At 22.3% G+C, this 12,122-nt stretch overlaps 2 protein-coding genes across 2 annotated transcripts; one reads left to right on the top strand and one right to left on the bottom strand.

The window, feature by feature from the left end:
- Window positions 1-343: 343 nt before the first annotated feature.
- LOC129605555 (uncharacterized) lies at window positions 344-3,425 on the bottom strand. Its single transcript, XM_055515388.1, has 4 exons — window positions 3,094-3,425; window positions 1,383-1,551; window positions 991-1,287; window positions 344-838 (listed from the first exon to the last, which is right to left on the bottom strand). Exons 1-4 carry the CDS (start codon window positions 3,423-3,425, stop codon window positions 428-430), a joined length of 1,209 nt encoding a protein of 402 aa, XP_055371363.1. The 3' UTR covers window positions 344-427.
- Window positions 3,426-11,123: 7,698 nt separating this feature from the next.
- Window positions 11,124-12,039, top strand: LOC129605600 (protein singles bar). The gene is made up of 3 exons (XM_055515464.1): window positions 11,124-11,441; window positions 11,533-11,673; window positions 11,805-12,039. Exons 1-3 carry the CDS (start codon window positions 11,124-11,126, stop codon window positions 11,880-11,882), a joined length of 537 nt encoding a protein of 178 aa, XP_055371439.1. The 3' UTR covers window positions 11,883-12,039.
- The last annotated feature ends 83 nt before the right edge of the window (window positions 12,040-12,122 follow it).

Genomic DNA, 12,122 nt, shown 5'->3' with positions numbered 1-12,122 from the left:
TAGATCTGCAGAGGTATTCGTAAAATATATTTACATAATTTTTGTTGTTATTTTAATTTAGTTTAAATTTTAAACTCTAAATTATAGAGAGTTTCGCAATAAAACAATTATTTTTAGTATAAAATCATTTAGAATTGCAAGATGTAATTTAAAATTCATAAAAATTTTGGGCATAAATGCTATTAAAAAAATTGATTTTAAATTATGTTGAAGTCCAGATCTGCAACAATTTTCTGAACTATTTATTATCATTAATATTAATTATATTACAATTATAATATATGCATATATATATATATATATATATATATATATATTTTACATTATTTCTTATAGGTGGAAAGTAAACACTTTAAATGTGTAAGTGCAATAAAAAACTTTATTTTTAAATAGTGTTAAGCACAATAATAATACTTTAAATATAATTTTATATGTCTAAAATACCTAATTCATCAAATCGATCCAATGAATATTTCGACATTTCAATAAATCTCTTACTATTAATTACCTTTTCACGATTTTCAAGAGATTTCTTTTCATCGGTAAATGTTTCAAAAGAATTATCTTTAGATGCTTCTTTGTCTAAACATATGACTGGTAGAATAGCTTCATATGCAAAAAATCCATAAAATTCCGTTGAATGAATCTCATTTTTAAACTCTTCCCATGTTGGAATTTTTTTATAATTTAAAATTTTTAAAGTATTCTTTAAATGACCAAAATAGAATCGAAGTAGCTCATAGCGTTTCGTTTTTAAAATTTCCGTAGGTATACTTGTATTCATAAAATAATGTAAATCAATTCCTAAACTACCATAATACGATAACTGAAGATCAATCTAAAATTTGATTTGATTCAAAGGAAAAAATTTGATTTCATTAGATTTTTGTAAAACTAAATTCTTCATAAAGCTGTTAAATTTTGTAAAATAGTTATTTTAGTAATGTTAATAATAAAAATTTTTAACTTTTTTAAATTTATTCTACTTACTAAAGCTACATCTGTAACGGTATTATTACATTTTTTAAACATCATATTATTAACCCAGAGATCACCATGATTTAATACTGCTATTGTGCTTTCTTTCAGTTCAACTGTTTTTAATGCAACATCGTAAAATTTTTTTTTTATATTTCGAATTTTGTTAGCGATTGCATCAAAATCTGACCACTTTTTATCAACTGTATCAGCTAAATAATCTAAATTTCCAATAAATACTGTATCTTTTGCTAAACAATCCATTGAATGAAACATACCACGATGAAATGATTTCATTAAATTCGGATCCTGAAAAAAAAAAATTTATTTTTGTTTGAAGATGGTATCCTTTTTAATTTAATTTTTTTTTTTTAATCTATTATTAAATAGGATTATTAATTTACCTTTTCAGCTAAAATCATTGATGCCGCATGAAATTTTGCAATTTTTTCTAAAAGTATTTTAATATGAATTTCATCTAAACCATTAATACGATCGGATACTTCATATCCTTGTTGTGACATATCCTCAAAAACAATTGTAGTTACTGGTTCATTAACAGCATAAAAACATCTAAAAATATAATATTTTTTATAAATCTGAAATTATTAATATCAACTGCAATATAATTAAAATTTTTTTTATATGAGGTATAAATTCGGAAATTAGTTTATTATCATTATAAGCTAAAATTGTTAGTAAGAGTGTGAGAGTATTAAATTTGAATACGATGAGGTCATTGTTTTTATTTTTTTCTCTATTATTCTAATTTAGAATTTTGTTTAACATTCTGGACAAATTGTTTTTAATATTCTCAAATTGTACAAGCTATTAAATAATTTTATTTTTTTTTAATTGTAAATTTAATGGCCCGTAATTTAAATTTGAAATCTTACTTTAAGTAATTAATTTATATATTTATTTTTATAACAACAGTAATTATATAGAATTTAATTCCATAATAATATGGATCTGTAATGATTTAGTTGAACCATCTCCTATAACTAGAGACTTCTTATTATTTCGAATTTAATGGTGTTGAGTTTGAATAAAAATATTCTTTGGCTCTATACAAAAGTCTAATTTTCTATATAACTCTTATATTTCAAATAAGTTTTAAAGATAATTATGTATATAATTTTGATTTTTGATTCTTTCAGCTCTTATATTGTTTCGGATTTAATATAATAATTATGAAATATACATTTGATATCTAATTTGGATTGTGCTAATAACATAAGTAGGTAATTTGAATTTTTTTTCATAAATTATTTGAGTTTTGAACAAATTTGAACACTACTAATTTAAAAAACAACTGAATTAGTTTTTCATAATTAATGAACAAAATTGTTAAACATCTAAATAAATGTATATATGAATGTAAACTGTCTATTTGGAAAACCCTTAATTAAACCATTTAAACCGATTAATTCATACTAGTTAATTATATTATTAAATAGTTATACAAAATATTTTTATTAAATTTTGAAAATTAACATAAAATTTCTGCTTATCATCAAGTACATACATTTTATATTAGGAATAATATAAAATAATTAATTATTAGCATTTTTATTCATTTAAAAGCTGTTTAAATCGCATAGAGAGCAACATAAACATTGCTATAATACGAGCAATAATTTAATCTACATAAATTATGCAATTATGTACATACTAAAATTTTTTAAGCTTATATTTTTTGCCTAAATATTTCAGATAACAGAATATACCCTTAATATTTGTCTTCATATTTATATTTTGATTTTGAATTTCTAGGAGATAATCACTTGAGTTTGGACATATAGATAAAGATATTGTTTTTAGAATTGATAATTATATTTTATATAAAAATTAATTCACAATAGATAATGAATATTTAATATAAATAATTATGAGAATATTTCAAAGTTTTCCGAATCTCGAAATATTTAAATATTTCAAATTTAAGCAAAACTATCTTAAATTTGAACAAGATTATTTGTTTGGATATGGGCAACATAATAATCCGTGCACAATATATACGCACCCTTTATGAAAACTGCTTTTTCTCTAAATATTTCAATTATATTTTTGAAATTATGGAGTAATTTAAAGGTTTATTGCTATTAAACTTACTTTGGTGATAATTTAACATTTCCACCTAATATTTTTTCAAGTTCTGGTATCACTTCAAAATACATTTTCTTTTCACGTTGATAAACTTCTAATTCTTCAAGGAAAATTTTTTCACCAGATAAATCCATATATTTAATAATTAAAGAAATATTATTAGATTTATTATTATGATTATATTTAATACATGCACGAAATATTTGACTACAATAATTTTCGCCACCACTAAAACCAGCACTAATATCAAGTTCATTAATTATCACATTTGAAATTTTTAAACCATTTTCAATTGATTTTTTAAAAAAATCTTTATTTAATAATTTTGGAATTTCCATATTTTTATAGCTATATTAATTTTTTGGTTTTTTTTTAATAAATAATAATTATTTAATTTAAATTTAAGAAAATATTAATATGTGCGTGAATAGTATTTAATAAATTAATTAATAATTATATGAAATTTAATTTTAGAATTTATTTTTTTTTGTTTTGTATAAATTATAAGAGTTTCTGCGGTAATTTTTTCTTATTTTAAGTAATAACGAGATTGTTATCAAAGTTAAACTAAAATTTTTAAATATATCACAACTAAATTTATAACTTTTATTATAATATAAAAAAATTTTTGTTACATAATATTTACATATGTATAGTCTTAATACGCGAGTGTGTATATAAACACATACCGAATATAATATAAAAGCTTTCACTTTAGTAAACTGAGAGATACTATGTATATGAAATATTCGAATTTAATTAAATTTTTTAACGTTTATTTTTTGTTTTTTTGTTTTTATTTTATTTCTTTTGTCTTTCATTGCTTTTTATTATTATTATTATTTTTTAATATAATAATGATATTATTTTAAAGTTCATGGCAGATAAAATTATAATACATACTGTATATATGGCAATGATGTAGCAAATTATAATTAATAGTGAATGAATATATGATAACACTCTTTACACTGTTATAAATTATTATTTAATATATGTATAACAGTTAGTAATAGAATTTTTTGTATGTTATATTTTTTGCATATTATTTACAATAAGTATTTAGGAAGTAGAAGTATTATTAAACTATTAAAATTTATTGGGATTTTTTATTACATGGGTTATAAGATTAAAGAAAGAAAGGTTGCACCTTGGGAAATGGTTTATTTGAAATTACCAATTTATAATTACCAATTTGGCAAAACACTCTTATTTATTAGTCAAGCCCAAATTCTTTATACTTCATAATATTTGAGTATTAAAATATTTACTTCAATATTTCAGTAACATAATTAAATTCAACGCCAAAGTATATGCAATTATATTTTAAATATTTTTTTAATACGAAAGGAAATTAAAACTGAAAAATAATTTTTTGAATTATAATTAATAGCTAGCTAACTATATTACATATATGAAATAAAGTGTATGTATAACAGTTATAATGTATAATAATATGTATAACAGTTATAAAAAGTCGGCAATTCAAATTCCGATTTTTTATAATTACAATAAATTTGTTTGTACTTTATTTCCTCTATGAGTCTAATTGTTACTATTTTCTTAATAATATTTTATTCTTAATAATTCTTGTTCTTGTGGGTGTTGATTTTTACTTCACATATTTTATATCATGTTTGAATGGCGATTTTTGATAATTCAGTTCTAACTTATGGAATCCGAACTGCAAAATTTGCAAAATTGCAAAATTAAATCCGAACTGCAAAATCTGTAAAATAAATTGTGTCCGAAAGTTGCATTTGTACATAAAGTTCTATAGGAATTTTTAAGATTTTTATAGCTACTGCAAAAATATTATAAATTAGAAGAAAAAATGTTTAATATTAAATAAATCTTGAGTACGTTACGAATTAAAAAATAAAATATTCAGTTTTTGCAGAATTGTACATAATTATGCATGAAAAGACTTTCAAGTTTTTTAGAATTTAGAACTTTCATTGAATTCCTGAATTATCGAAAATCCCCAATGGTATTTAGCATCCAAATTCACTAGTATACAAAATTGTGGAATAACTTCTGCGATTTTTTCATTTTTTTTATTATTAAGTAATTAATTAAATATTTATTTGATGACAAGTCAAATTAATTAATAATTGCAATATTTTCATTTATTTCAATATTGTAAAAATAATATTAATAATTGCAAAAATGTTGCATATTTTCATTAAGCAAATAAAGAACAAAAATAATAAATAAAAAAAAAATTTATTATGATTTTTGAAAGGAATGCATTTGAAGCCCTTAAATTTTATTACAGTAAAATATTTATATTTCCATCAAATGTAATTAATTATACTATGTCCATATGTGTTATCAAATAAAATGATATTATAATTAAAAAATTTTAAGTATTGCCGCAGTCAACTCAAAAAAAGAAAAACTTAATATTTATTAACAAATTTAATTTCTTTGTTAAATTTATGATATGCCGGTCATGTTTTATGGTTGAAGTAGTTGCAATAAAATCTATAGAACCCCACAATCTCTCATTTGATTTAAAATACTTAATGATCTTATACAAATAAAGGAGAATCTTATAGTTTCCAAATTATTTTATTACTCAACTATTTGCATATATAATACATGACCATTTAATTAAATTAAAGACTAAATTAAATACATAGGTAAATAAAAATATGATTAAGAATAATTAAAAGTCACGGAAAAATTACTGTTATAAAAAAATTAAAATTTTTTTGTTTCACATAAGATGCGCGGCGGGGTGTTCTAATTAAAATTGGACTGTCTCATATATTTGAATATTTACATACGCTTTTATAATATTTGATGTTGTCCTACATATAATAGTTCTTTAGCGTATTTACTCTTCAAATATACTCTTAAAATCTTTTGCAAATTATAATTCTTGCGTACAGTTTATTAAGAGCCATATACAATGTTACCCTACTTATCATGAAAGTGATAAGAAATGTCTACTCACAATATAAAGTTGATCACTTAAAATTTAAAATAAAAATATAATAAGTATAGAGCTATATAAAATATGATATACTTGTATAAAAATAAAATTGTTATAATCATTATGCAAATTTTTTTTTTTATCTTTTTTGTGATAAATTGTTATCAAAATTCAGTTTTGAAAGTTCCACAAATTAATTTTGACATAGACAGAAAACGAGAATTTAAAATTTTTTTAACAGATCTTTTATATTATTAAAACTGTTATATCAGCATAAATTACAGAGCCCATTATATTCTTAAACAAAATTGTTGAAAAAGTATACTGAAATAAAAATTAGTATACTTGCTGTTCTAATGAACTTGAAGGAAGTTCTAGAAATTTATATGAGTTTATATAAATTTCCGATCTGTTCTAAATCAGATTGAAACGTCTGCATAATAAACTAACAGAATTTATTTCATTTACTCTTGTAGTACAATTTTTCTATCGATTCTTTATATAAGTTATTAAGTTTTCATTCTTAATTAGATTTCAAATATTGATTTCTTTTTTTTTAAATTCATAAAGCAATTAAAGTAAAATATTCATAAATATTGCATTATATATAATATATGTATATATATAGATGTATATTGCAATAGTACAAATTTTAATTAGAATAAAATAGAATTCTTATCAATTTTATTACTCCTAAAGGGGTCAATCTGTCGATATACATATATGCATGTATTTTGTAAAATGGATATGAATTGTAGAATTTGCAGAAATATAATGATAAAATTTTTTTTTTTCATTCATGTTTATTTAAAATATATGGAGAAATAATGTCTTTAAATCTAACAAGTCGCAATGCTAAGGGAGAAATTTAAAAGCACGACCTTTATTTTATATATGGTTTTTTTTTAAACCAGGTAAAATTCCGAAGTTATATTTCAAATATCAATTGAATATAATAATTTTTTTCATTCATAATTATTAAAAATTCTTAAAATACATGCAGAAAGACTACAAGCACAACCTTCTAAAAACGTACACCGGAGTAAAACGTACATAATAGATATGGTAAATTCTTAAACGTCAAATTTTACAAAATCTGAGTTGTCTGAGTTTACGAATACTCTACTGCGTTTTTACTTTCAGTCTAAGTTTAAATTCATAAACGTTTAAAAAAAGTCAATTAAGCGTCAAAATTGTAGATTTTTTTTTTTACATGCAGACAGTCTGACGTAGTAATTCAGTAAATAATTAATTGATGTATTGAGTGACTATCATTACGTTAAAAATAATATAAAAAATATTTTTTTGTTAATTTTTAATAGGTAAGTATAAAATTATTTTAAATCTAAAAAAAAAACTGAAAACAAAATTTTGACGTTAAAGAATTTGCGGATAGTTAAAACTGTATGTGTTTAATATGGCGAAAGGTCCGCGTTGTGATTAGAAAACTATGATGGTTTAGAATAAGTTTTGAAATTAAATCCTCATTCAAATTAATTACAATTTCCCTAAAATAGTCTAAAAGAAGAATTTTACTTTTAAAATATCACATTATATAACTGCATACTTAAAAAATTCACTATTCACTATTTTCTCTTGGAACTATATCCATCGAACACTTCACCGTATAACAATTAGTTTATGAGTTTTAATTCACGTGCACAAAATTTCAAAAATTTGAACTACATACTTGAACAATTAAAGTAGAAATTAAGAAACAAAAATTAGAGTTAGAATTTACAAATAATATTTAATAAACAAATAAATTTTATGTTTGTCACAAATTAATTAATTTTAATTATTTGTAATTAATATCAAATAATATTATAACACAATTTTTTGTGTTTCTTTATTTCAATTATATTATTTTATTCTTTAACAGAATAGTTGAAATTGTTTGAATAAAGTTTTTATTAATGGTAAATATATATTTTAATATTTGCACATTATATATATATATATACATATATTTAAGCAATATCAGTATGTAAATATATGTAGTTTATAAAATGATATATACAGTAGACTCACACCTATATGAACTAATTAAATATTTTAATTCAATTTAAACTATAATACGCTAATAGATAAATAAAATAATTTTTAAATTTTTGTCAAAATTTGTAGTATTGTGCCCATATAGCAAGTTGTATGTTAATTCACTTTAGGAAACTAATAGAGTATAGGCAATACAAATAATATTGTGTTTACATAAGACATCGTTGATATCATATATGTGCACATATTAATATAAGTGCGAGGTCTACTCTGTGTGTATACTTTTCAATTTTACACATATATTTAAGTCAAAATTATAATAGATTAGTTGAATTCTCATAAGTAAATTCTCATAAAAAATTTATGATAAATGTTAATATTACGTTTACCAATTAATTTACTAAATATATTACTATAAAAGCTATTTATGACTATACTATTTATTAAAATTTGATCCTAGCCAGTTAGATCGTTAAATAATTCTTAAAGTACTTACATTTATGATAAAATTATTTGCTCATTTAATATGAGTTGCACGTCACACGCTTTTTGAAAATTATTTTCTCTAATTATACCCGTACGAACGTATGTTCGAAGGGTATACTAAATTAGCCTTACCGCTTGTAACGCTAAGAAATAACGGTGCTAGATATAGACTCAAGTGTATGTTTTTGATCAGCGTCAAATTCTGAGTTGATTAAGCTTTGCCTGGCCGTCCGTCCGTCCGAACGATAACTCAAAAACTAATTGAGCTAAGTTCACCAAATGATTAATTGTAGTAAGTTAAATTGGATATGATCGGGGTGCTGGTTCGGGTAGCTGCCATACAACTACAAAATTTATTTATCTATATCTCAGAAACTATAAAAGCTGTGGTATTGAAATTTCACACAAGCGAATATATTAGTAGGGTCAACGTATCTGATAAAAGTCGTTGAAAATACTTGGCTCTTTCTGGTAGCTGTCATACAACTTCAATAGTAGTTTGACACACACAGTATTTTGAGACACAGTACTGAAATTTTGCATAAATTAATATGGTAATACGGCAATTTTAAGTCATAGCCTGTCCCATAGTCAATTATGGCAAATTTATTCACACATGGGATAACAAATTCGTACGGGTATCACAGAGTTGATTGACAAGGTCAACTCTATTTTTTCTCGTTTTTAGTTGAGATTGTGTTGAGTTTAAATGCTCATAATAAAATTTTATGGTTTTAATGAACATTTTAAATATTATATAATATAGTTGGCAAAATCTAAGTAAACTAATTTGAAACTAAATGATCTAGTTAATTGCAGGTGCTTGAATTCAACAAAGAACAAATTTTTTTTTAAATTAAATAGATAATTTTATATTTTGTCGGGTGGGTAGTAAGTATGATTTGAACATTTGATGAGAATTTAAAATTGTATATAAGAGCTTATTAAGTTTCAAAAAACAATAATAGCTTTGTAAAAATAATTTAATTTTTAAAAGAATTTTGCTTAAAATAATATCGAAATAATAAAATTTCAGTTTCTTTATACATTTAACTACAAATCTATAATTTTCATAATCATGAGATTTATTTTTATAAAAGTCATAATGGATTTTAATTTGCAAGAATAATTGTATTTAATTAATATGTACATATGTGCTTTGTTTTCATAAAATATGCTAGTCAGATTTGTGTATTACGTAATTTACAACAATAATATTACTTGTGAAATAAATTTTTAATTTTACTTGTTCTTTAAAAAAATTTTACTTAATTTATTAAGATTGTTTATATGTAGGTAATTATTTTAGTTGATTTTTAAAATATTATTTAACCCAGAACAATGAAATTCTGAAGAATATAGAAGGAGTCTGAGAAATAAAACAAAATTAGCTTTGATAAGGATCGTACACCTTTCCTGGCATGATATCTGTATTAATACACCTACACGTTATTGTGCCCTACACATAATACGAGTATGTGTAGGGCGCAAATATTGTGGCCATTAATACAAAAAAAAGCGGCCTTTTTGAAATTAATGTAGCTTTCCTCCTCATTTCAAAATATTTTAAGAATTGATAAAATTTTATTTTGCAATAATCACATGCAATCATCCAATTTATTAAAAATCTTTTGCTAATATTCTGCTAATTATATAAATGCATTAAAATTAAATTTTTTAAATACATGTAATTAAGAAAATTCTAACTATAAGATTAGGCTGCATTAGAATCACATTTGGGAAGACTAAAATATCTCATAGTGTTATCTTATATCCCAGTTTGAGGCATGAGCTCATTTTGATTTGAATTTTTTTGTTAATTTTAATAATTTTATTTTACATGATAACTCTGAAGCGTAATATCTAAATATTTCAGATTGTAAATTAAACTAGTTTTCATGTTATGCGCTTACGCCAAAATAAAACTTTTATACATACGTACACAAGTTGAGGAAAAATATTTAAAATGAAATTTATTCGAATTGAAACGAACTTGGAAAATGAATAAATTGAATGAACTTGAAATATGCCCATAATATCACATATGTATATATTTGCGTTTGTACATTTATGTATACACATATGTATAATTTACAAGTACAGATGTTTATTTGAATTAGACATTTTTTTATATTGAAAAATTTTAAAATATTTCCTCAAATTGTTCCTGAATTGATTGTAAAACAAAAACTTACTATAAACATTGTGCATGAATGCATAAATTTTTTTTTGTTTTTGTTTCACCTAAAAATAGATAAGATATGAAAAACGAAGGATAGATATGAAATACCATAACAATAAATAGAGAATATATTCCTTATGTTCCAATGTACATACATACTTACAAAAGCATTAAAAATAAGACGGGATTCTTTTAATTCAATTATCTTCTCTTGATGGAAAATGCATATTATTAGAATACGTAAAATAATTTCTTATTCTTATTTTTTAAATCTATTTTTAGAGCAAAGATCTTCCTTTGAGGGAGATCATTCCTTTATATTTTTTAGTTACAATTACCTTTTTCATTCTTCTCCCATTGATGTAACTTAAACAGTTCAAATCTGAAAGTGCATCAAGATAGAATTTGTTAAAATATTAAAAAAAAATTATGTCAAAATTTGGTATTCGTGGCCCTACTATTAACGAACGTGGGGGTATTAATATTTGTTGTTGTCGCGTTTGTACTTGTATAAATTTTAGTTTTATTGTATCAAAAATTGGTATAATTAAAGGTGCTGAAGTTTTATTAGCAGCAATGTGTGAAACATTATTAATACGTTATGGAATTCCGTATGCATCTAGTATTGGACAAGCTTTAACTAGTTTTTTAACAGCAACTGCTTGTTGTTTTACAACATCTTCAATTCTATTATTTTGTTATTGTTTCTCAGAAAAAAGTTACAATTTAATAAGGCAATCATTTTTTGTAAGTATCAAAATTAAAATTTAAAAAAAAAATTATTATTTTTAATTAAAATTATTTAATTTTTATTTTTATTTAATTTCTTGTATTTTAGGAAATTTTATTTAATGGCATAGCTTGTTTCTTATATTTGAGTGCATCAAGTTATATGGGATTTGCTACAGTAGTTTATTTACATCCACAATTTTTGATTACTCCCGGTTTTATGGCATATCCGGCAATGACTGCAGTTTATGTAAGTTCATTTAAACACAAAATTCGTTTATTTGTTATGCTTAAACTGATAGATTATAAATAATTAAATTTTATTTTTGTATTATATAAACATACAAATTTATATATGTAATATTTTGTTAATTATTTTAGTACATGGGATATGTGGCAGCCTTAGCACACGGAGTTGATTGTTTTTTTGCATTGAAGTTCTTCAGAAGGCATGGTTAAAAATCATTAAGATAATATTTTAATATATTTAAGTGTGATAAATTAATTTTTTATTTATTTATTTTTACTTTATACGATAAATAAGCATAAGGCTAAATTTATTTTTATATTTCAATAGAATTGAAAAATCAAGTTTTATCTTCGGTAAGGATAAGTATAGTTCTTATTATAATGTATTCTTCAAAAATTCCTATCTTCTTACTCTACTATTTTATTTAATCAAATATTTAGTTTAATTTG

This window comes from Condylostylus longicornis, unplaced genomic scaffold (genome assembly GCF_029603195.1).
Source record: "Condylostylus longicornis isolate FDR11 unplaced genomic scaffold, ASM2960319v2 ptg000013l, whole genome shotgun sequence".
NCBI classification, from domain to species: domain Eukaryota; kingdom Metazoa; phylum Arthropoda; class Insecta; order Diptera; family Dolichopodidae; genus Condylostylus; species Condylostylus longicornis.
The sequence above is the reverse complement of the archived record's forward strand: the minus strand, read 5'-3'. Positions and strand labels throughout refer to the sequence as shown.

Coding starts and splice junctions, on each gene's coding strand:
- LOC129605600 (XM_055515464.1), top strand. CDS start 11,124: ATGTCAAAATTTGGTATTCGTGGCCCTACTATTAACGAACGTGGGGGT. Junction 11,442..11,532: donor TAATAAGGCAATCATTTTTT/GTAAGTATCAAA, acceptor CTTGTATTTTAG/GAAATTTTATTTAATGGCAT. Junction 11,674..11,804: donor CGGCAATGACTGCAGTTTAT/GTAAGTTCATTT, acceptor TAATTATTTTAG/TACATGGGATATGTGGCAGC.
- LOC129605555 (XM_055515388.1), bottom strand. CDS start 3,425: ATGGAAATTCCAAAATTATTAAATAAAGATTTTTTTAAAAAATCAATT. Junction 1,552..3,093: donor AATGTTAAATTATCACCAAA/GTAAGTTTAATA, acceptor TTATATTTTTAG/ATGTTTTTATGCTGTTAATG. Junction 839..990: donor CCGTTACAGATGTAGCTTTA/GTAAGTAGAATA, acceptor ATCAAATTTTAG/ATTGATCTTCAGTTATCGTA.